This window comes from Corylus avellana, chromosome 5 (genome assembly GCF_965113065.1).
Source record: "Corylus avellana chromosome 5, dhCorAvel1.hap1.2, whole genome shotgun sequence".
NCBI lineage: Eukaryota > Viridiplantae > Streptophyta > Magnoliopsida > Fagales > Betulaceae > Corylus > Corylus avellana.
Window position 1 is genome coordinate 17,646,311 of NC_142494.1, and position 25,172 is coordinate 17,671,482.

Sequence of the window (25,172 nt, forward strand, 5' to 3'; positions counted from 1 at the left end):
TTATAGTCATAGACATGATTGTTTGAAAGCTTTGAGTCTATATTAATGATACGCGATGCTATTTTAGGTTATGTGGTTAGCTCTCACAAGAGTCGCGTCAACATGCTCTTCCTTCGATCCTAAGGACTCCAAGTCGACATTGTTAGTCTATTCACCATTTCAAGAGTAGGCAAGATAAAAATTGAAGAGTAGGAAGGGTGAGCTCAATGAGCGAGGAAAGGCCAGGAAACACTACTAGCAAAGGGGAACCAACCTTGACAAGAGGCTCAAGATCTAGGGATTACCCGGTAAGAGTACTAGCAGCAACTTCCCTAAATATAGGGAAAATCTAAAAAAAAATTCATAAAAAGTCACATGCAATATTTTTTTTTGTTGCTTTTCGAAACATTGGGAATGTTGCAGTGCTACCAAATGTATTGAAAAACACTTTAGCTTTACTATAGCTGCCCTATTTATTATTTTAACACAAAATATTTTTTTCTCCTCCTTGCTTTTGTCTTTCATTAGAGATTGTGTTGAAATTTTGTAAAAAAAGTTAAGGTAGATAGAAAACTTGTATTGTAAAGAGATAATATTTTAATGGTATAGAGAAAGATAAGGGAGGCCATTTTGTGGTGTATTTGGATATGGAAGCAAAAAAAAATGGTTTTGTTCTCTATGTTTTAACACATAGACGCAATAGAATTTACAAAGAAAAAGGGAAGGAGTTCGGTGGAAAGCAAAGGGTATCCAGTTTGAAGAGAAAAAGAAGAAAAGATGTATTGAAGTTGGAAGCCGAAGAGAAGGAAAAGTTAATTGCCCAATAGAGTAAACGGGAAAAGGAAAACTTGTCCTTTTAATGCGTTCTAGAAACCCCAAAACTCAGCCATTAGAATTCCAACGAGAAAACAATTCAAATCTATCAAATTTGGCTAAGAAAGTTATAAATTAATTAATCCTTTGAAGATTTTATGAGTTATTACACCCTAATGACATCTGCCCGAGACGGTATGCTTACGTACACTCTTTTGCAGGCATTGGTGGTCCGAATTAGGCTGCATCATCACTCTTATATATATATATAATGGGATGCGCATCAAAGTTAGCGTAAAGACGACAACTTAGAGTTACCAATATACAACAAAGATGGCAAGACCAGGTTGTTTACAAAGGAGTCCCACGACAGACACGACCAGCATTTTAATATTTTATATGAAGAAAAATGGGGTGAATATAAAAATTGCATTCCAAAGGGTCCAGTCCGTCCAGTCTTCATCGTCTTGCGTTTGACCCATTTGCCGTCCGAATCCCAACCAAACACCTCTCTCTCTCTCTCTCTCTCTCGCAGGTCTTTCTTTAATATGTAAAGCAAAATTGTGACTCGCAGCTGTTGTCTCCTCCCTGCTTGTCCCTTTTGTCCTGGCTCAATTTTTTCTTCTCTCTTTGGGGGGAGCCAAGCCAAACCAAAGAGGAGAGCGTCTGATTGGCCACCGGGTGCGAGCGAGTGATGAAGAGACAGAGGAATGGGGAAATCTGGGATTTCGAGCACGAAATGCCGGCCAATCAGACCGCGACAGAGGTAGTGTTGGGAGTGGACGGTGGCACCACCTCGACTGTGTGCATATGCATGCCCCTCATTCCCTTCTCTCACTCTCTCCCCCCCGACCCTCTTCCTGTTCTTGCTCGCGCCGTCGCCGGCTGCTCCAACCACAACAGTGTCGGCGGTATATTCTTCACTTTCCTTCCATTTTTTCTGTCTGGAGTATTTGTGCCTTTTTCTTTGTTTTTATTCTTTCTCTCTCTGATAACAGACTACCCTAAATCATCATTTAAATCAACACTTGTGTTATCTCAAACTTAAACGAAGCTGAAATGAATAGAAAATATTGAATTTAATTATTTAATATAATAAAATTAATTATTATTAGTATTATTTAAGTAATAAATTTAATCATTTAATTCATATTTAATATAAAACAATCCGTCACTGGCCAAGTCTTATTCAATAGAATAATGTCATAGCCTCTCTGCATACAAAAGGTGGATGAATCTTCTACTTCGAGTTTGTTGCTGTATGTTGATACAGTAAATTTTCTGAACTGTCGGATTGGCGAGGAAGACTATCGGGGCGATGCCAACCGGAAGGGGCCAGTGGAAAGCCTCCGATGCCTAAGTCAATAAGGTGTCTTAAAGAAAACTGAATGAAAAGAGCGAGAGAGGAAGAATGTGTATGCATGTGACATTGATATTTCTACTTTTCATAGAGTAGTTCCCATCCTCAATTGGTAAATGGATTTAGTATGGTGAGTGCCGGAGGTGAGCAACTAGAATGGAAGGCGGTTGATCCTCTTGAATTGCTTTCCTTGAGTGAGCTCCCCCATCGACTCTTTCCTCAGTGACTTGATGTTAGATAGGTAAGGTAATAAAAGTCATGCATTTTTCCTTGTTCAGCCACAACCGTTTGAGCGCATGTGTGGGGTGAAAGGGATCCATTGTGCCTACACTTAGGGCCTGTTTGGGATTGCGTTAAAGAGTTTAAAAAGTATTTTTAGTATATAAAAAGTTGTGCTAAACAGAAGTTGGCGTGTTTGGTAAAAAATTTCAAAAGTACTTATTTGACTTTTTTACTTTAAAAATGATAAAAACGCACTTTTGGCAAAAGCTTAAAAATGAAGCTTTTGCCAAAAAGTGTTTTTTGACTTAAAAGCTCTATTTCTCAAATACAATCTCAAACATGCTCTTAGTGAGTCTATGCCTCAAGTTAGACCTGTGGTGGACCAAAATCATAGGCTTACTTGGGCCCAAAGGGCCTCTTTTTGGGCTAACGGACCCTTCGGTATCTAGGTACTCCAGTAGCCCCTCATTCCCATGGCCGGCTAGTCCAACTAGTTGGGCGTTGGGCATCTAGTCTTTATTTCCAATTGGGTTTGCTTCTAAGTGTTGGCCATCAAGTGACTAGTTGGGACCACCGATTTTGGGGTACTTAGGGCATGGAGTAGGTCTTAGCCCCCCTGGCCCGAGGTCCGTATATTGCTGCACCGTTGTTCCTTGGCGCCCAAATTAGATGGCTTGAAGTTCACCTGTTTAGATTCCACAAAAGCAAATTGGTTGGAGAGACCGTTTCAAGAGCATGAAGTTCTTCAGGCAATGCTTAGTATGGATGGTGACAAAGCGCCAGGCTCTAATGGCTTCTCTATTGCTTTTTTCCGATCTTGTTGGGCTATAGTGAAGGATGATCTCATGCTAGAATTTTATAACTTCCATGAACATGGGATTTTCGAGAAGAGTCTCAATGCCACCTTTGTTGCTCTCATTCCTGAGAAGACCGGACAACTAGAAGTTAGGGATTTCAAAGCGATCAGCATGGTGGGGAGTGTTTATAAAATCATGGCGAAAGTACTTGCTTCTATATTGAAACATGTGTTAGGAGCGGTCATTTTGAACAGTCAGAATCCTTTTATAGTGGGGAGACAAATTCTAGACTCAATTCTTATGGCTAATGAGTTCTTGGATAGTAGGTTGAGATGAGGAAATCCATGCATTATTTTCAAGCTAGACCTGGAAAAGGCTTATGACCAAGTTAATTGGGAGTTCCTTTCCTACCTTATGAGGCATTGTGGTTTTGGTTTTAATGGTAGCCTGCATGGTTTCTTTGGTAGTTCTTGGGGCCTTCGCCAAGAGGATCCTCTCTCGACCCTTCTTTTTGTGATTGTCATGGACGTTCTTAGTAGTATGTTCTCCAGAGTGATGGTTGGGCATTATTTTTTAGGTTATTGGGTAGACATCCATAACGTTGCACTTGGAAATATCCCACCTGTTTGCAGATGATACACTTATTATTTGTGATGCGGATCGCAATCAAATCCACAATTTGGGTCACATTCTCCTTTCTTCTAGGCTATTTCGGGCTTGAAGGTCAACCTCCGGAAATCTGAGTTAGTAACAGTATGGAAGGTACTGCATAAAGAAGAATTGGCCAATATTCTCAGTTGCAGCATCTCGTTTCTTCCCCTAAAATATTTGGATCTCCCTCTAGGTGCTTTTTTTTTTAAAAAAAATTTAAATTTTTTGTTTTAAAATCAAAAACCATTTGGGATGGGGTATTGGAGAAAATGGAAAAAGTTTGGCTAGTTGGAAGAATATCTACTTGTCTAAGGAAGGGTGCCTTGCTCGTATCAAGAGCACCTTATCTAGTCCACCTACGTATTTCTTATCCCTCTTCCCATTACTAGCAGGCATTGCTAGGTGATTGAAGCATCTTCAAAGAGACTAAGGAGGGTTGAGAGTAAAAAATCTCATGTTGGTCAATAAAACTTTTCTTGGTAAATGGCTATGGAGGTTTGCGCAAGAGGAGAATTCTTTATGTAGACAGCTGATTGTTGAGAAGTATGGGTCTAGAGAGGGGGTTGTTGTTCATAGGAAGCTACAGGGTGTCTTTGTAGGAATATTTTAAATGGCTGGAGGGTCTTTCTCCAACCTTGTCTCCTTCAAGGTTGGGGACGGATCCCACATTCGCTTGTCATGATGTGTGGTCAAAGAAGTGGCTCTGAAGTACGCATTCCGAAAACTTTATTCAATATCCCGTAACAAAGAGGCCTTGGTGTCAGACTACTTGGATGCCTCCTCTATTTACTGGAATATGAGTTTCATTAGGGCAGTCTAGGATTGGGAGCTTGAATTCCTTGAATCCTTTCTCAATTTGTTATACTTTGCAAAAACCCATCCATGAGAAGTGGATAGTATGTTGTGGACTCCAACTAGTAGACACATTTTCAAAGTGAGGAGCTACTAAAAATGCTATAAACTGGAGGGCATTGTTCGTTCCGTTGAAAAAGTATTTGGAAGATCAAGGCCCCTCCTTGCATTGTTTTCTTCTTAAGGACAACAACAAAGCGTAGAATCCGCATGGTTGATAATTTGAGAAGGCGGGGTTTCTCTCTTGTAAGTTGGTGTTGCCAAGCGTATTGAGAAGATACAGCGTAATTTCTTAAGGGGTCTGTTTGGTGAAGAGTTCAAGTACCACTTGGTGAAGTGGTCGAAGGTTTGCACTCCGACTAAGGAGGGCGGGTTGGGTATTAGAAACTTAAGAGTGTTCAATTGCGCTCTGCTGGGGAAATGGTTGTGGCGTTATGGTTCGGAGAGAGATGCTTGGTGGAGAGTTGTGGTAGATGCAAAGTATGGAAGTTTAAGGGGAGGGTGGTGCTCTTTTGAGCCTAGAGGAGCTTTTGGGGAGGGGTTATGGAAGAATATTAGGAAAGGTTGGGACACTTTCAAAGGCTTTACGCGATTTGAGGTGGGGGTTGGACTAGGGTTAGTTTTTGGCATGATTGGTGGTGTGGAGATACGGCTCTCAAGATAGCTTTCCCAGGTTTATTCAGTATTGCTTGTGCGAAGGATGCCTCAACTGCGGCTAATTTGGAGGTGTTGGGTGGATCCAATTAGTGGAATGCTAGTTTTTCTGAAGAGGCTCATGATTGGGAGGTGGATGTATTTGCCTCCTTTTTTCAGGTGTTGCACTCTGCCCGAGTGAGACAAGGGTGTGCAGATAGATTGTGGTGGACCTCCTCCAAAAGAGGCCGTTTCAATGTCAACTTCTCTTTGCTTCTTTGGCTTGTACTGAAGGAGGAGATTCCCTTGGAAGAGTGTGTGGCGAACACAAGCTCCTCCGAGGGTGATCTTTTTTGTGTGGTCGGCGGCTTTGGGCAAAATTCTGACCCTCAGGAAGTGACATGTGATTGTGATGAACTGATGTTGTATGTGCAAGAGAAGTGAGGAGACGGTAGATCATCTTCTTCTTCATTGTGAGGTAGCTTATGCTTTGTGGAGTGCCTTTTTTGGTTGGTTTGGGTTGTCTTGGGTGATGCCGAGATGGGTTTCCGATTTGCTCGCCTGTTGGTGGTCTATGGGGAGTAGGGGGAGTGCTGTGGTCTGGAAGATGGTGCCTACTTGCTTTTTTTGGTGTCTATGGAGGGAGAGAAATAATAGATGCTTTGAAGACTTGGAGGGATCCTTTTTTTTTTTTTTGATAAGTAATGTAGTATATATCAAAAAAGCGCAAAGCGCCTCTAAGTACACAATAATGTATACAAAGGAACCCAACCAAACACCCTAACAAACCAAAAACCCAGAAAAACCTCTAAGAGCACAAGGTATACAAGGGACCCAACCAAACACCCAAGAAAAGCCCTAGTGCACCTCAGGGGGAAACCTAGTGCACATTAGGGGGAAATGAAAAAGCATTTTTCAACCCCAAAAATCCTCGCTGACGCTGGCCATTCACCGGAGAGATGGAGCAATCCAGATTTTTGAGCTCCCTTATCCCCTTAACCTTAGGAGCAGAAGCTTCAACCACGGGCTCCCTCTTTTCAATGACGGAAAAGAGGTCCTGAAGTTTTTTGTCTTCACCTCCCCAAGACAACCCCACAACGGGAGCGAGATTCATCGCATCAAGCCCCCTATCGGAATAGCCCTCCTTCCCTTCCACCGAAGAATCAACCACAACCTCGGCAAGCAGGTCCTTGTTCTTATGCAGTTACTTTGCGACTTTTTCCTTCACCCTCCGGGTATTAGCACAGTTGGGACGTGGATATAGAGGAATAAATGGGAGTACCACTCTCTGTCATGCGAGGAAAAGAACGGCTAAGACTCCTACCCATCTCAGCCCGCCCCATCGGAAAGGGAAGTAGTCAAGAGAGAGGTGCAGACCTGAGACGAGAGCAAGGAGGTAGCAGCAGGGGAATGAAGACCCAGCTCAGCCACCCCAAAGGTAGGCGAGACAGTAGAGCCTAATGGAACCTCCACCGGCAAAGAGGATACCGGAACAGGGTCCTTTCCCTTAGAAGACAAGGAAGATTCCTTCAACATCACCAGAGAGGGAGAGACAGCTCTCGGACCAAACACGACGAATCAAACCTTTCGCCGGAGAAGAAGGACGAACAACCTAAGATTCCTACCCCCCCGAAAAAGGAACCTCCCTATCCCTGCAAAGAGGGCTCGCCGGAGAGTCCACCTCCCAAGGAACAGAGAAGGCCTCTTTGAGAATAGAAAGACGCACCGAATCAGAAAGCTCTGAAGACACAGTCGCACCCAAGCGGGCTTCAGGTACCGAAGAAAAAGAAACCTCCCAGTCCCTGCGCAAAGGGCTCGCCAGTAAATCCTCCACAGAAGGGGTAGAAACAGCCCCTTGAGAGGACCCGTCACCGGCAGACCCAACATTCTCGCCCAAAACTCGCACCGAAGAGAGGGAACTCTGCCGGGGAAGACCCATCGCCGGAATCCAAACCGGTAACCTGCAAACTCAAAGAAGACCTAGCCAACGGCTCCAAAACCTCTTTAAAGACCAGAGGAAGCCTCGGAGAAGGCACCAAAAGCGACGCACACGCAGAAACAAGCTCCAAAGGTAAAGAAATTGAGACAAAATTTAGATTCGAACCCAGCTCCGAACCCGGAACCAAGTTTTGGACTGGATCTGAGTTATGATCCGGATCCAAGTATTGAACCGGATCCAAATTTTGACCCGATCCCATTTCAGAGACCAACCTGGAAACGCAACCCAAAACAGAATTGGTTAGGCCCAAAATACGAACCCTTTTTCTCCTGCGATTGGGCTTCGAGACAACCCCAGCACGGATCCGGTCCAACTTACGTTGGATTTGCCCTAGAAGCCTCAACAACCCACTAATACCGATCTTACCCTTCTTCTTCTTCCTCGAACTCACAGACCCAGCCGCCTCCGCCCAAGGAGTAGGCAAGCACTCCAACGCAGAGCAATCCACGGCAGAACGCAACCCAATACCGTCATACTCCGATTCCAAACAAGACGACCCTGGAAACAAATCGAGAGACATCGGGTACTCTACTGCTCTCGCCTCGACGCTCGGACAAGATCGAAGTACATCCACGAAAGACCTCCCGGAATCGACCCCCAAAGAAGGAACATCCATGAGAAGCCCCGCCGAACATGGAACCCCAAGCTCCGCCATACCGGACAACTTGAACTGGGCCGCCAACAGTTGCCGAAGCTCTCCCGCAAAATGCCGCCAGCCCCTCCCAAAGCGTCCCTTCGGAAGCCAAATGACTCCCTTACGACCACCCTCAGCCAACACCGATACCTCCAAGAACCTTCCGGCCTTATTACCTCCCCCGTGGACCATCGTGGCCTTATCACCCTCATGGTAAGATTTGGCGATTTCTTCCTTCACCTGAGCCTGAATCGCCGCTTCCATCGTTTCCACCAACCACGACGAACACTGAATGCTCACAAAAATATACCCTACGAATCCTTTTCTCCTTTCCTCCAGACGAAGGTTAGGACACCCAACCTTTGCCGAAAGGTACCTTGGAGGGATCCTTGGAAGACATTTTATCCTCTTGTTTTCATACTTTATACCTTTGGACTATTGTGCATATCTTTCCGGTGTCGATTAGTTACGATGATTTTCTTGTTCATTTTTCCCTTTCTAGTTAGGTGATCCTATTGTATATTTCCGGTGTACTTTGGAGCGCCTTACGCTTTTAATAAGACTGGTTATTACTTATCAAAAAAAACTTAATGTTGCCTATGCAAAAAGAAATCACTTTCTCATTCATTGCAAGTACACTAGTGATCTTTGGAACTTGATTCTCAACTTATTTGGGGTTTCTTGGGCTATGCCTTTCAACATCCTCAAGTTGCTTCATTATTGGAAGGTCCAGGGGTAAGGACATGCCAAAGGAGTCATCTGGAAAGTTATTCCTCCTTTCTTATAATGTGGAGCGTTTGAAGAGAAAGGAATCAATGCCTTTTTGAGGATTGCGAGTCCAACGTACTTTCTTTAAAAGCCTCTTATTTTTAGATCTCTTTTGGATTGGGTTGTTGTACATGTTTTTAACTTCTCCTCTTCAGATCTAGTAGACTAGTTAATTTTTTAGGGTGTAGAAGCTTATAGGGCGTTGGTTCTCTTGTATTCTTTTCATGTACAAGGGCTTTGCCCTTTTCTTTCAATAAAATTATTATTCATCCAAAAAAGATTTTCCTTTTTAGTTTTGGTTTATGTCATACTTATTATTTTTGTCACCTAGGGTGCAGAACCTTGGTTTGGGTGTTATTCTCTCTTTGTTATTTGGTAGCTACACCTGTACCCAATTTGAACCGATGATCTCACATCCACCTCATTTGGTATGGGGAGGAAGTGCATTGGAACCAGCGGTCATTGACCGTTTGGTCGCTAAAATCTAGCAACTATTTCTCAATTTTTGTTTCTTTGGTTCAAGTTTAAAAAGGTGTTTTGGCTTTCCAGCAAATTTTAGAATAATGAGTTCTTATTTGTCATTAGTTTTTTATACTTTTTCGCATTGCTATATCTTTCTTGGCTCTTATGCCTGATGTGGTTCGTGTGGCTTAAATGGCCATATACAGATGATAACTCTTCTGATTTAGTCTCAATTTGGACTTTTAAATCACTAATACCTTAGCTCCTTAGGGGTTAGTAAGTTTCGTATACTTCCCATGTACATTTGCTTCATTCCCCTTTCTGCTGCTGAACAAATTATATTTATTTCCAATAAAGGAACTCTTCAACATGTGATGAGATCAAGTCTTGTAATTAACAATATTTATGATGAAACATTATTGTATGGTTAGGATTATCAGATAGTTTCTTTTTTGTACAGAAACTGCAGCGAGGGAAACTTTGGAGCAAGTTATGGCAGATGCACTTTCAAAGTCAGGTTCAAATCGATCTGCAGTTCGAGCCATTTGTCTAGCTGTATCTGGTGTTAACCATCCCTTGGATCAGCAAAGAATTTTAGCTTGGCTTAGGTGTGCTCCATAAAAGTATATTTTGCATCTTTCACCAACTTGTTGCAAATTTAAAACACGATTTATTTGTTCTTTTTTAAAAAATTTAGTTGGCTAGTTTGCCTCACTGACTATTGTTGCTTAATCTGGTCAAGTAAGATACAATGTCCCTAACTCAAAAATAAATTTAAAACAAGATTTATTTGTTCTTTTTAAAAAATTTTAGTTGGCCAGTTTGCCTCACTGACTTTGTTGCTTAATCTGGTCAGTAAGATACAATGTCCCTAACTCATGTAACGTGTCTGTTCATCCCATTATTTTTCATTGCAACAAAGTGCTTAACTATTTCAGAATCTCCTAATATTTTTTTTTCCCATTTTATAGTTGGATAGTTTGAGGCTATTGTTGGTTAATCTGGTCAGCAAAAAAAAAAAAAAGGGAAAATAGAAAGAAAGAAATGTGCCTATTCATCCCATTCTTTTTCATTGCAACAAAGGCTTGTTGCATTATAGGACAGGACGGGGTTGGTGGAGCACATATATGTTGGATCCTTGAACTTTAAAACCTAAATATATGATCTAAAAATGTTTTGTCAAAATTGGATGGGAGAATGTATGTTTTGTATTTGTAAAGGGGATTGGACCATGGAGCAATATGTGTTGGTTTGTTGAACCTTAAATCTTATCATCTATATATATAAAAGTTGAAACCTCCTTAGAAGTGCCTTAAAATTGCGACATGTGACGCGAACCCATATTTTTTAGTGAGTGAACCGGCTTTAACTAAAATTGAACTGGTCTATTTAATAAATATTAATAAGTTTACTCAAAAACCTTTATATAGAATCAAAAGTTATATGTATTAATACGTTGGTTAAAAACCCATATATAGAATCTCATTTATAGAAGAAAAAAACCCATATATAAGATTTTAAAAGAAAATCATATATAAAAAAAATCGTAGTATATAGAATCAAGTGTTGATACGTTACTTAAAAACCCTTAAAACCCATATATAGAAAAAAAAAATAATCATATAGGATTTTTGTGTTTTTTTTTTTTTAGAAAAAAAAAAAAAAAAAAAAAAAAAAAAAAGAAGAAGAAGAAGAAATCGGAGAACAACTATACAACTTTCTAAATGTGATTTTATAACTACAAATACAAATTTTATAAAATGCGAGATAATTAAGCATTGAACTTAATGTGAGATGATTAATTTGATTGCGTTAAATGTTAAGAGTGAAAATTTTTGTTTTATTTTGTATTCATGAAAAGATTTTGTTTATTTTGCTCTATTATTATTATTATTTTTTTCAAATGTTCATAATTTTGACTTTTATTTTTATTGCAATCTAATAGGTATCACACCAACAATATAAGAGATTCTTGCTAATTTTCTATTCATGCTTTGATTAAGCAGAATTCAAGTTTTCCTCTTGCATTTTTTTTTTCTGACTTTTTTCATTTGAATGTTTTATGTGATTTAATTCATTTTAATTCATTTGAATGTTTTATGTGATTTATTTTTTGTTTGTGTGATTTATTCAAATTTTCAGACACGTTTTGGAAGTAATTTTTCTACTTTTGAAAGCAAAAAAAGGTAAAAACTTATTTGATTGTTGTATAGAAAAGGAATATAAACACTTTCAAAACACCGTAGAGTTAATTAAGCATTGAACTTGAGGTGAGAGGATTTATTTGATTGCATTAAATGTACAATAGAAATGCGTTTTTAACCTATAATGAAAAAAGGACGATGATAATGCTTTTAAATTTTATAATTAAATTATAATGAAGAATCCCGCGCATTGTTATAGGTTAGTTTATATTATTACGAAAATCTGAGTGGAAGATGTTAGGAGATTTGTTTGCTAACCTATTGAATATTGGTCCTTATCCATTTCATGTTTATCATCCTTTTTTATAATTTAATTTAATTTTTTTTGGCGGTTGGAGGGAGAGGGGTTGAGGGAGAATAGACCATTTTTTAGATTCGAAGGTGTCCAGTAAAGTTCTTAGTTGTATAACTTGTGTACAAGTGATTTTGGAATGGTCCTCATCCATTTCATGTTTGTCATCCTTTTTTTAATTTAATTTAATTTAATTTTGTTTTATTTTTTTTGCTGTTGGAGGGAGAGGGGTTGTGGGAGAATAGACCATTTTTTAGTTAAGTCCTTAGCTGTATAACTTGTGTACAAGTGATGTTAGAATGTTTCAACATCGTTGAGTGGTAGAAGCAGTTATGGCAGAAGCTGCTCCTTGTTCATCAGAGCACCCTGCTTACACTGTATTTGAAATGTGCATGATGCTGCTTTAGCTTTAATGAATTTAGTTTTTGTTGTCAATGGTACCAAAATAGCTTTTCCTTCTCCCTTACACATGACTATCTATTTGATATCTTGTTAGTCTGAATATGTTTTGTCCCATGTAAACAGGGATATATTCCCCAGCCATGTACGACTTTACATTCAGAATGATGCTATAGCAGCTCTAGCAAGTGGAACTATGGGAAAGCTTCATGGATGTGTTTTAATTGCTGGCACAGGGACCATTGCTTATGGATTCACCGAAGAGGGCAAGGAAGCTCGGGCTGCTGGTGCAGGACCCACCTTAGGTGATTGGGGAAGGTATAGCCTTTTTGGCTGATCTTTTTTGTTTCTTTTCCCTGTGCACACTCTCCCTCTCTCAAGACGATCCCGTTTTACTTTGTGGAAACTGTGGAGAAAGATAGGATAGCCATATTGTTTAGCTATAATTGTTTTTCTCATGAGAATTTGTTGAGTATGTTGAGCTCGCACTCACACTGTAAAGCACGATGTTTTTCTTTATTTAGAGGATTTCGTATTCTAAAGTCTCTCTTGGAGTTAGATCCTTGGACTGAACATTCCCAACCTAAAAATGTAGATGTAAGGCTGTAAGCTATGTGAAAAAAAAAAAAAAAAAAAAAAAAAAATATTTATAGCTAAAGCAATTTCTCTTTATACCTGTATGATGCAGTTTTATTTTTTCAGCAAGGCATAGTTATATGGGCATATCAGGCTCTCTCTCAGGTGGTTTTACTTGTTGATAATTTTTTGTTCTACAGTCGATAGATGTCTGAGTTTGCTGTTGAAAAGCATCATGTTGTTTCATTGCAGAAGAGTTTAGGAAAATGTCTTAACGGGGTTGTGTCTGCAATCTATAGAAAAAAGAACAGAAAGAAACAGCACAGTTTCCTATTTTGGGGCTTCCTCTATATATTGCAATAATACTATAATGATATAAAATCTCTATTCATCATCAGATTAATATTCATTAGAGAACTTGATTATGCGTGAGATGAAAGATCTTTGCAGAGAGATTCATTTGAAACTATTATATCTCCAAGGTCCAATGATCAAATAATTTCAGAGGTTTTCTTTGGGCTTTGTCCGGAATTTTAATAATCATGTGAATAAATTATATTATTTTATTTAAGTAATTTTCTTAAATAATTTTTACATTATTTTTATTGTATAATGGTTTGTTTGACTTCTCCTTCTAAGTTTTCTTCCTTGTTGGATGCAATTATTGGATGTTAGTATCAGTCTGTTAATCAGTAATAAACCTTGCAAAAAATCAAATTAGTTGTGTATTCATCACTTTCACTCGTATACTTTTCACATGTTCTACAAGAAATTTACATTTTTCCTTTGGGGGCATCAAAGTGTTCTGGCTTTTCCTTTTGAGTCAAAGAAGTTTGAGCTCATATCGTTGTTTGTGCCATAGTTTTCTTTAAAACTTTCGTGACAATAGTAGAAAAATGTAAGTTTCACAATTAAATAACTTCAAAACACTTGCAAAATATCTTGTCATTAACTTTGGTTTAAAATTAAATAATTTAGTTATATTGAAACTGTCTGAAGGTCTTCAAGATGAAGAGTAGCCTTTTATAAAGGAACCCACATAGACATTTGGCTAAGCGCTCTGAAAATCCATGATTGCATGTCACATGAATTGATGCTATCTAGTTCCATATTTCTTACTTTTTTGGTATCTCGACTTGTGTTGTTTTGGTTGTTCTTCTTGTCAATGTTGCACCTTCGAGCATAAACCATTCACTCTTCACCTGTGTAGTCAGGTACTTTTGCACATAATTAATCCTGTCTTTTTTCCTAAGATTCCTGTGACTAGATCTTCTGAGCCATGTGGCATGTAAAATAATAAAATGGCTGGAAAGGAAAGAGAGAAGCATGTGACCTTTACTAACTTCCAAGTTATGTCTCTTGATGATGCTTTCTTTGACGTCCCAGGAATAAGTTGTTCTTTCTCCTTGATTTTTACCCATGTCTATAAACTCACTGTTAGAGGCTTCCATTATTATCATTATGCTCTTCACATTTATTCTCTCCTAAAAAAGTTGACAAACAAACTGTTTTCCCTAGTATCTAATTTGACTAAAAATCTATTGTTCAACTTGTTAAAGTATTAATTAAATTTAATATTTTCTATCAGTTTAAGCTTTTGGGAAAAATGGTGAATTAACATAGTATCAGAGCCAGAGGTCCTGAATTTGAACTTTGACTCTATAGTTTACCTCTAATTTCAATTAAATAATTCATTTGTTGGGCCTATTTGAGCTGACACGTGTGGGAGAGTGCTATTAGCTTAAATTTTGGGGATAAGTGGTTGATTTAACATAACTCATAAGAAACGCTTTTTTCCCAGTAATATGTTCTCCTATATATAACAACAATGAGAAAGTTCTCTTGATGTGCTTATTGAGGAAGGATCTATTTTACTATTGCCCTTATATATTTCATGTTGCAGTCTTGATTGACGGGATCATTTGCTTGCAGTGGATACGGAATAGCTGCACAGGCATTAACCGCGATTATAAGGTCTCATGATGGTCGTGGTCCACATACAATGCTTACAAGTAGTATCCTACAGACACTTGGCCTTTCTTCAGCGGATGAACTCATTGGGTAGCTGTCCAAAAACTTTTAATTGTCATATAACATATGTGTTTGAAGTTACTAGTCAGCATTTTGGGATCCTCATGTGTGATTTTCTCTTGTATGCAAGTTGTCTGCTTGGGTTACACCCGTTGGCATCCTCAACCAAATTTATTTATCAACTGAAAAAATTGATTTGTCAGGTTTTTTTTATTTTTTTATTTTTTATTTTTATATATATTTGAACTCTAATTGACATGATAAGTTGATATAGAATGAATATCATGGACATGATTGAATGGATATGGGTTCACGATTTTTTTCTCTCAAATGTAATCTAGGTGGACCTACGCAGATCCATCATGGGCTCGCATTGCAGCACTTGTTCCAGTTGTTGTATCTTGTGCAGAGGCAGGTGATGAAGTTGCAAATAAGATATTGGTAGATTCAGTCCAAGAGTTGGCTTCAAGTGTGAAAGCTGTTGTTCAAAGACTTGGCTTGTGTGGGAAAGGTCTGAAATATCCAACTACAACTGAAAAATAGAAGAAAAAAAATCTTTTTTCTTTTATATTCTCTCTTTTTCTTCCTTGTTTGTATGGTCATATAATATAGGCATGATGCTTGACCTCTTAAAGCATTTAACTATTCAACATTTGTAGTAAATCACTACTTCAAAAATTAGTATAACTCATTCATTTGAATGCTGTCCTGTACCAGTAAGTAATCTTGCTATATAATGGTTTTCTAGCTTACCTTGACCACTACAAAACTACGTCTGTGTCACATTAGCTAACCCAACCTCATTTTGGGCCCTATATTCTTCTGTGAAGAATGAATCGTAGCGCATAATTAGTCATTTTTTTATGAATGAGTGTAGGTCTGTAAGATTGATAATAAGCCAAACTTGATTTGGAAATAAAGTTGAGATTTCTTTAAGGTGTACGCTTGTGTCCTAAAAATATCACAGCTATGATTCATTTTGTAACATCCTTTACATGGCCACTTCCATGACTGCTATCACAACTTAAATTGACAATAAATGTGTTGATATGCTTTTTAAAAATAAGTTGGATGCAAAAAGTATATATTTATAGCAAAATAATTTTTTCCATACACTTGCATGCGTAAATTTGGTTGTGTATTTTTAGATCTGAGATAGCCTTCAGGCATATGAACCTATTGATTTAAATTTTAGTTTCCGCCTGTCACCACCCTACCCTTTCCCTTTCAGTTTTTCCATTTTCTTTTTGGGCCAGTTTTACCACTACTATTAGTGTCAAAAAAACATTAGGAGGAAGTGGCTTAATGTGTGGGCTAGAGATGTGACTTTGAAGGAAGCTTTCTTGGTGTTGTTTAGCGTTGCACGCTTTAAGGAAGCCTCGGTTGTAGACCAGGTGCAGTTTTCAAACGACACCTGTCAGTAGAATGTTACCTTCATCAAAGCCGTGCATGATTGGAAGATGTAGCTTGTCACCTCATTCTTCAACGTTTTGTACTCAATTGGGCTGAGACAAGGAGATGAGTATAGGATTTGTTGGTCCCCTTCCAAAAGGCGGATATTTGAGGTTAGATCTACTTATCATACGCTTCTCTGCTTGTTATTATTTCCCATGGAAGAGCACTTAGAGAAGCAATGCACCTTTGAGGGTGGTTTTCTTTGTTTGGACGGCAGCTTTAGGGAGAATCCTTGACCTTTGATAATTTAAGAAAAATGTAAGTCATATTGATGGATTGGTGTTGCATGTGTAGAAGAGCAGGAAGTTCATTGATCATCTTTTGCTCCATTGTGAAGTAGCTAGAGACACGTGGGTTTTAGTTTTTCATCTTTTTGAGATAGAGTGGGTAATGCCCAAACGGGTGATAGAGTTATTGGCAAGTTGGAGAGCCCAATTTTGTAGTCACTGCAATTTAAAGCTTGGAGGAGAATGGGCTCCCTTTTGTGTGATGTGGTGTATTTGGAGAGAACGCAACTACTGAAACTTTGAAGATTGAGTGATAACAGTGGTAGTTAAAAGATATTTTGTTCAAAACCCTTTATGGGTGGATGATTGATACAAGTAGTTCTCGCTTTTTAAATTTTTTTTGAAATTTTTTAATTTGTGTTCTTTTTCCTCCCCTAAGTGGATGTCTCTCTTGTATATTCTAAGTGTACTTGAGTTGCGATCTTTCTACTTTCTAATGAAATTGAATTACTTATTAAAAAAAAAAAAAAAAAGGTAGGGAAGTGTTTCTCACAAAAGCCTTTGCCTTTTAGTTTTTCTGTCTTGAATGTGTCGTGCTAATTTTATTATGTTAATGGGGAAAAAAAAAAAATTGCTGCAGATGGGACAGATTCTTTTCCTCTCGTAATGGTTGGTGGCGTTCTTGAAGCAAAAAAGAGGTGGGATATAGGAAAGGAAGTCATAAACTACGTCTCCAAGGACTACCCTGGGGTGCAATCAATTAGGCCCAAGGTAAGCATATTTCACATTCATCTGAGTAGCAGTAATCTGGACTGATCAACATGCATTTTTCCAGTACAGCATTGCTTCTTTTTAGCCACTTTTAAGTGATACTAATTTGACTTAGCCTAGCTACAAATATTAGCCCAAGAACAGAACCTATAAGTAGCTGAAAATCTTCTGAAACTAAATTTAGCATTTAACCACAGTAGCAACTACTGAATCCAATTCCTAGTCTCTGAAGTGCTCAAATATGCTCCTAATTACACTTGTAATAGAGATTGAATACCAGGATTGGTGAAGTTGATTTGTTTTTTCATATTTATCAGATAGAGCAATGCTAGAAACCACATTTTTATTCTACTGCTATCTCACTATGCTGATGTGACGCTGCCAATCAACCTTTGGATCAATCCTTGGGATAAAAGTTTGGTTTCTAGCATTACTTTCATAAGATATTAATGAATAACTTGTGCCGATGAAAGACTGCACCAGTGCATTAACTTTGATAGTTTTAATCGATGTTCAAAACATGTGCCTTCAAATGAAATTTGGTAGCTCGGAGTACATGTAATGTGTCTATTGGTGATATTTATTACGATTTTTGTGTGGGCCTTTTTGAATCATCACCAGGTGGAGCCTGCAGTTGGGGCAGCACTTCTAGCTTGGAGTTTCTTGATGAAAGAATCTTATAACGAAAATTATAGAAGCTAACCATTGATGATTGGGAACAGCTCGTTACTTGTACAGTTGCCAAACAAGAGTTGGAAGGGTAGTTAGCATCGTCAAAATAAGAAATCAATACATACTAGCCTTGTGCTGGTTGGTGTTTTTTTTTTTTTTTTTTTTTAAATCGTCTTTGTTGTTAATTTCAGGTGTGTTATACAAAATAGTTGGAATTATGATAGAAGCCCAGTGTGTGCTTTGTTTTGTTGCCCCTAGTTTTCCTTTTGTTTTTGGTAAGATCTATCGTAATTGTTGCAGAGTAATGTTATTTAGTAGACTACTATATAACTGTCGTACAATTTGAATGACGCGACAGTAAAAATTAGCTCTTAGATTAGCGCTTTTAAAAAAAAATCAATGATTTATTTTTATTGTTATGTTATCTCAGGTTTTTGGCAATCGTATAGCAGTTTACTAAATAGCATTATTTAGTGTTGCCTAATATGGTAGCATGAAACTTTTCTTCTGCTCGTACAAACACTTGCTCACAACAAAGAAATGATGAATGGAACAAAGCTGCTCCAATGCAGTATATATGCTTCCTATTGTGCACAAGCAGCTTGTATTTTGTTTGCTTGGATGACCAAATTTGACAAACTGACGTCATCATTGGTTGGAATAATGCTCTGCAGAATTCAAATTTTTGAGATTTTGTAATTTTAATAAAATTTATTTTTATTATTTGAGACGTGTTTTGGGCACAATGTCATTCATTTGATGAATGTAGGCCATATGCCATAGTTGATAAAGACCTTGTCATCTCTTTTTCTTTTTTTAGACCTCATCATGTCAATCCTCTTGCTTGGCTTTTCTTGCCCTTGATTTATCGTAGTTTAAGGAAGTATAGACTTTTATTTTATTTTATTTATTTTTATTCAGTAAACGGGAGAAAAGGGTTACAAGGGATTGTACAACCATGATGGGGTGAGCACTCCAACAAAACCTAAATGGAAAAGTGATGCAGTGTAGGACTATGGTGAACAAGAAAAACAGCAAGTAGAAGGGACAAATATTTTTAAGATTGTGAGACTATTACAAGAATCAAAGAAATCTTCTTAAAAACTATAGATTCTATCTATGATTTAAGAAAAAACACAAAGAAACTCAACTCTGAGTAATTCTTATTAAACAAACTCAATAATAATCATAAACTGAATTGTTAAAGGCTATAAGCATATATTTATAGCCCAAAACTCCTAGCCCTAAAATAACTATGAAATAAAGTTAATTTAGAAGTCTACGAAAGACAACTAAACTAAATAAAAGACTAACAAAGAAATCTAATTCAAATAAAGACTAAAAGATAAGATAGAATAAACGACTAACAAAAAAACCTAATAAAAGACTAAAAGATAAGATAAGATAAGCCTTGAATTCCAATCTACATCATCCTCCCGAGGTTGGAGAGAATTCGCCCTCGAATTCGGACTGTCTTTTCCACGGTCCTTCGGATGTCCAGTCAACTCATTCCACTCGCCCTTCCTCAAGATCAAAACAAGGCAACATCCCAAAATAAACGTGACGCTTCTCATCATCGAAATACCTTGAAAGTTGTCATGAAAGCCCACACACCACTTGGCAATACTTTAGATTTGCTCTTCTTCTCTCGTTCTTTCTCCCTCTCATGTGCCATGAAGATACTCCATGACGGGTCAACCATTGTTTCCCTTGTGAACATATAATTTTCCTCATCCGCATAAAACTCACCATAATCTTCGTTCGGAGAATTTAAAATATCCTCAACACCAAGGAAATCAACATAATCAACCTCTTCACCATTAAAATTAGACACTTCACCTGAAAGGTCTTCATCAACCTCTTCATAATTGTCGATGTCACCCGTGGGCTCTTCTTCTTCCAATTGATCATCTTCGAGGTAGAGGCCGCCAAACATGGGAGAAAAACCATCTTCTTTGTATTCTTCCTCTTGGTCATCCTCTTCGGGGTAGAGGCCGTCAAGCATGGGAGAAAATCCATCCTCTTCGTACTCGTCCTCTAGGTCAGATGCCAAATGTCCTTCACTCGGTTCTTCCTCATTGACATCGTCATCATAGGTTGGTGGGGAATCCCAATCCACAAATCCTTGCGAAGGATCTTCAACATCTTCATGTCTGAACTCTTCATCAATGAATTCGGACTCCTGAAACTCTTCATCCACAGATTCTTTTTCCTCCTCCACAGAATATGGATTCGGTTTATGGATTTGTGGTTGGCAAGTAAGGGCCCAATTGGCCTGTCGTGGACTCTTCGCCTCACTCCATGTTTCCCTAAACACCTTTTTTTTGTAAGAATTTTCTATTTTCTTTGTCGCAGCCATAGACCCTTGTCTCCAATTTTGTGACTTCTGGCCCATGGTATAACTATGGGATAAGAAAGCGATGCGCATATATTTCAATAGTTTCTCCCAACTATTGATCTTCAATTTGCCTTCCCGCTTTCTAGTTCTCTTCAGTTGTTGCCACCACGCACCAACTCTTCCTTGGAATGTATGTACCACCAAAGAGACTTGTTGTTCATCGGGCACCCCGTTGAATTCAAAAACCTCTTCAACAGCCAACACCCAATCCAGAAATTTGTCGGTTCTAGATCCTCGTCGAATTTTGGGATTTTGAGTTCGAATCAACTTACCCGCCGATTGGCATGAGCTTGCGCAAGGTGCTGATGTCCATGCGTTCGGCGCAAGAAAAACAGCAAATAGAAGGGATAAATATTTCTAAGATTGTGAGACTATTACAAGAATCAAAGAAATCTTCTTAAAAACTATAGATTCTATCTATGATTTAAGAAAAAACACAAAGAAACTCAACTCTGAGTAATTCTTATTAAACAAACTCAATAATAATCATAAACTGAATTGTTAAATGCTATAAGCATATATTTATAGCCCAAGACTCGTAGCCCTAAAATAACAATGAAATAAAGTTAATTTAGAAGTCTACGAAAGACAACTAAACTAAATAAAAGACTAACAAAGAAATCTAATTCAAATAAAGACTAAAAGATAAGATAGAATAAACGACTAACAAAGAAACCTAATAAAAGACTAAAAGATAAGATAAGATAAGATAAGCCTTGAATTCCAATCTACATCAAAAAGGCAATACCTAAAAAGTAATAAATAATAGGCAATGGATTCATTGATAATCCTAGAAGGACCCGGTCGCACAAGTAGTAACAAGTGCAAAAGGACTCGATGAGGAGCTCCAAGAGGTGATGGCAACCACTTTGAAGTGGTTGTAGCGGAGGCGGCATGACCTAGAACCGAATGAGATTTGTCAATGAGGAACGAATGCTAGTTGTAAAAGTCTTTGTGACTAGATCAACACAAACAAATCGAGAGACAATAACCTACAAAAAGCAACAAGCGCAGTAGTGCACAAACGAAATAACAAGGATACACTAGAAAAACAACGAAAAAAAAAAAATTGTAGCGGTGAAGGAGTAGTGAGTTGGAGACGCTACGCGTAGGAGAGGAGAGGCCACGTGCCAGCACCTGGTGGCCGGAAGGGGGAGCAGACGAGGGGGGCAGGAAGTGGGAAGGCCCAAGAGCAAGGTGGTGGGGCATGTCTGACCGTAGGCTCAACAAAGGTTTATAGACTTGACTTTGAAGAAATAAAATCTATTGTGTTGTTTGTTAAACAACATCACATTCCCCCACATTTTTCATCTGATTTTTCAAAAAAATTAACATCAAAACATTCTCACTTTTTATATCATATTATTCACTTTTTACTACAATTTAAATAAAAAAAAAATCACTACAAAACAAAATTTTCTTACTTTTCAATACAACTTTCTCACTTTTCTATACTAATTATTACACTCATATTTTTTCTCACCACTCATGAACAGTGCATTGTTGTTTACCAAACAACACCTATAAACCTCTACAGATTTGTGAGGTAGCCGATGAGGGGGAGCGGCACAGAGGCAGAGAGCATCACAGCAGCAAGGAACGATGGGCCAGAGGTGGAGGAAGGGCTGCAACGGTGTTGTTTGGAGGAAAAGGAAACAACAACAAAGAAAGAAGGGGAAGAGACAACAAAAAAGAGAGTAAAAACGGAGGAAAAGGGAAAAGGGAAGAGGGAGGGGAAAAGATCCATCCCTCCTCCCTTGAAAAACCACCAGAGGGGGAGGGAAAGCCTCACTTACTCTTTCTTAGAGAGAAGGTAGACGTTCTCTCTCTAGAGAGAAATGTCCGTATGTAGGAAGTGGAAACTTCTTATCAACATATTGGAATAGAGTAATCCTAGGTACCATCTTTTTATTCTTCTAAAATCCTCCTAAAGCTGATGTGGCTTTTAAAATCATCATTAAATTTCCGATGAATCATACTTGAATTTTGATCCAATGGTAATTTTGAAAATCACATCAGCTTTAGAAGGATTTTAGGAGGATAAAAAAATGGTACCTAACATTACTCATTGGAATATCTTTTGATATACTGAACAGGACCGCGAGAAAAATATTTAATTTTAATAAATATTTTCACATCCACTAATAACAATGCATTTAATCCTATGAGATTAGTGAACTTACAAGTGATATGTAGATTATTTTGAATGGTCAATGAGTAAAATCATACTTGATTGAAGCTGGACATGTTGGTCAACATTTTTAAAACGGATTACGAACATTAAAATTGAGCCATGTCATAATCCTGCGAGGCTTAATTTTCCATGAAAATCATCATAGTTAGTTATAAAAGTTTTATATTATCTTATTTATATGAATTTCCATTAAACTAGTTTTTTTTTTTTTTTTTTTTTTTTTTTCACATGTCCGCATAAGAAGGGGGAGGGGGATTAGAGCTAGTGACCTCCGCTTCATTAGGCATGGTCCCAGCCGATTGAGCTACCTCTTGAAGACCATTAAACTAGTTTTAAAACACCATTTTTTTTGCATAAATAAAGAGATTTGATGAAATGTCTAGGTTCTAAAAATTTTGTAAAAATATGCTTAGCATGCGCATTTAATCCATTTAATTTAAGTTTTGTGTTAATAAATGTTTTAGGTAACTAAGCCCAATTATAGTTAGAAGGTAATTTTATACTTTGGCCCATTTAGAGTGCTTGTGAGCTTTAGCATTAGTATGCTAGTTAGAAAATGTCCGATTGGACTATTTTGGACCATTCCCCAATAAACAAAATTTGGAAGTTAATTATTGTAGCAAAAAAAAAAAAAGAAAGGAAGTTAATTAGTAATTTTTAGAAGTTTCCTAAAGGAAAATAAGAATATAAGTTTTTCTTTTTTTACAAAAAGGAGTTTTTAAATAAATAAAGGGAAACAAAATATATTTTTATAAAATAAAGCTTTATTTTCAAACAAAAAATAACTCTAAGCTTATGAAATAAGATAAAATTCTATTACCAGATAAGAGAAAGTTTAAAGAAAGTAAGAGCATCCGTAAGGAGATAATTTGTATATATTGGCTTAAAATATCAAAGAAGACGCAACAAAAGACCGAAGCTAGGTGGAGTTGTAATGTTCCGTAGAAATTAATTAACTGGTAATTGACTACATGGTTCGCCTCTCAGCCTTGTCTCTCACAAAACAAGACTCAGAGATCATAACCTCTTATAAGAGAGACTACATCGAAAGACTTTTAAGTTTCAACCACAGGATAAAGATATCAATAACTAAAAAATCATAATCATAATAACCAGAGTAATAATAAAGCATCATAACATAGATAGATCCTCAAATGTATTGGTCAAAGCTGATTATAAAATATTACAGACCATAAGCAATTGTTTTAGAATAACATTAACGTCTTAGCATAAGTAAAGCTAACATGATAATAATCTCTATCATCTCTGCTCGGATGGATCCTCCGTCGTCCCACATGGACTTGAGCCATACCGGGTCTAAGTCCTCAAAGATGGCCTGTATCAAGTCCTTCGCCACCAATAGCTGGCTGTTTGAATTCATCATCTGCTAAGCTAGCTAAACCACGCAATTTATACATAATGGAGAGGGGAAGTACAAGGAGTAAGTCTAAAGACTTAGTGAGTAAAAATACATATAGTACTTATGCCATTTATTGATGAACTCCGTATGATAAAATATGTGGCGTTTTGGGCATGCCAGTTATTCATGAATGCAGTATTGATATAGTACATGCTATAATCAAGTGAATTAATGCTAATTCAACTGTATGGTCTACCCGAAATATTACTCATTCTCAGCAATGTTGGCGCTGTCTCGAGGGACCTATAATACGATGCCGATGCCTTGACCATTGTACGTTACTGTCCATAACACCAGTAGCGCAACCGAGTCCTACCTCGGGTGGCCCACGCTACTAATGACGTACATCCTGTAGTGACTAGCCAATTAAGGTTGCGTCGGTCACGAATTAACCATTAGAACACATCCACACACACATTTGACCATAGAGTTAACGTGTATAGTAAGCCCATGGCCGTTATCCTGCACATACCGGTGTACCATGTCATACGATGTAATTAGTCTTGTTCGTATTTTACATACAAGCTCTTACAATCTCATCATATTCATTACCTTGTTAAGTATCACATTTTCACAAAATGTAGAGTTCATAACATAGCAAAGTGTATTCATGAGAGTTGTAAAAATGCATGTTTGGTACACAAAATAGTCGTGCAATGCGGGAAAAATAATGGCTAGTATCATGTGAGGTTATACTCTCTCGGGTTGTATAAATCCTCCAAAAATCCTTTGGTGGTTCCAAGTCTCCAAATCTGTGAAAAGCCTAATCATTAGTCATAAGTCCAAGGTAAAACGAACCTATAACTTTGAAACCATAGACTATTGAACGATTGGGTAAAATGGCGTTCACCCCTGGAACATTTATGGGCGAATGTTCGGGCTTGAGGCCAAGCATTCAATCAGAGAGTTTCAGGTGAAACCTCATTTGGTCCAACAATCTCCTAAGCAGTCCTAAATTGGTTCCAAAGCTACAAAAGGGTTACTAACACATTCTAGCCCAAAATAACATCATTATGCAACAAGAATATATATAATGGAAAGAAAACACTCAAAATAATATTAAGACCTATACTCCTAGATTTCTAGCAACTATGCTACTATAAAAATGCAAGGCTACCACAACAACCTAAGAAAATACTTAGAGAGAGAGTTACCTCCACACAACAAGACTCCTCAAAAAGTTCCTCCTCCTTCCTCAAGAAAACCAAGGAAATCTCTCACTATCTCACAACAACACTCAAGCAGGGTTTCTTTAGGGCTCAAAGAGCAAAATAGTTTGGTGAAGGGCGTGGGAGGGGGTATTTATAGGGTAGGAAAAGCTGTGAGCTTTGTAGGATTAGGCCTGCAGTGCAGCGAGCATTCG

At 37.9% G+C, this 25,172-nt stretch overlaps 1 protein-coding gene across 1 annotated transcript; it reads left to right on the forward strand.

The window, feature by feature from the left end:
- Positions 1–1,483: 1,483 nt before the first annotated feature.
- On the forward strand, positions 1,484–18,158 carry LOC132181372 (uncharacterized). The gene is made up of 7 exons (XM_059594565.2): positions 1,484–1,703; positions 9,631–9,778; positions 12,192–12,383; positions 14,574–14,702; positions 15,014–15,183; positions 16,995–17,125; positions 17,747–18,158. Exons 1-7 carry the CDS (start codon positions 1,487–1,489, stop codon positions 17,825–17,827), a joined length of 1,068 nt encoding a protein of 355 aa, XP_059450548.2. The 5' UTR covers positions 1,484–1,486; the 3' UTR covers positions 17,828–18,158.
- The last annotated feature ends 7,014 nt before the right edge of the window (positions 18,159–25,172 follow it).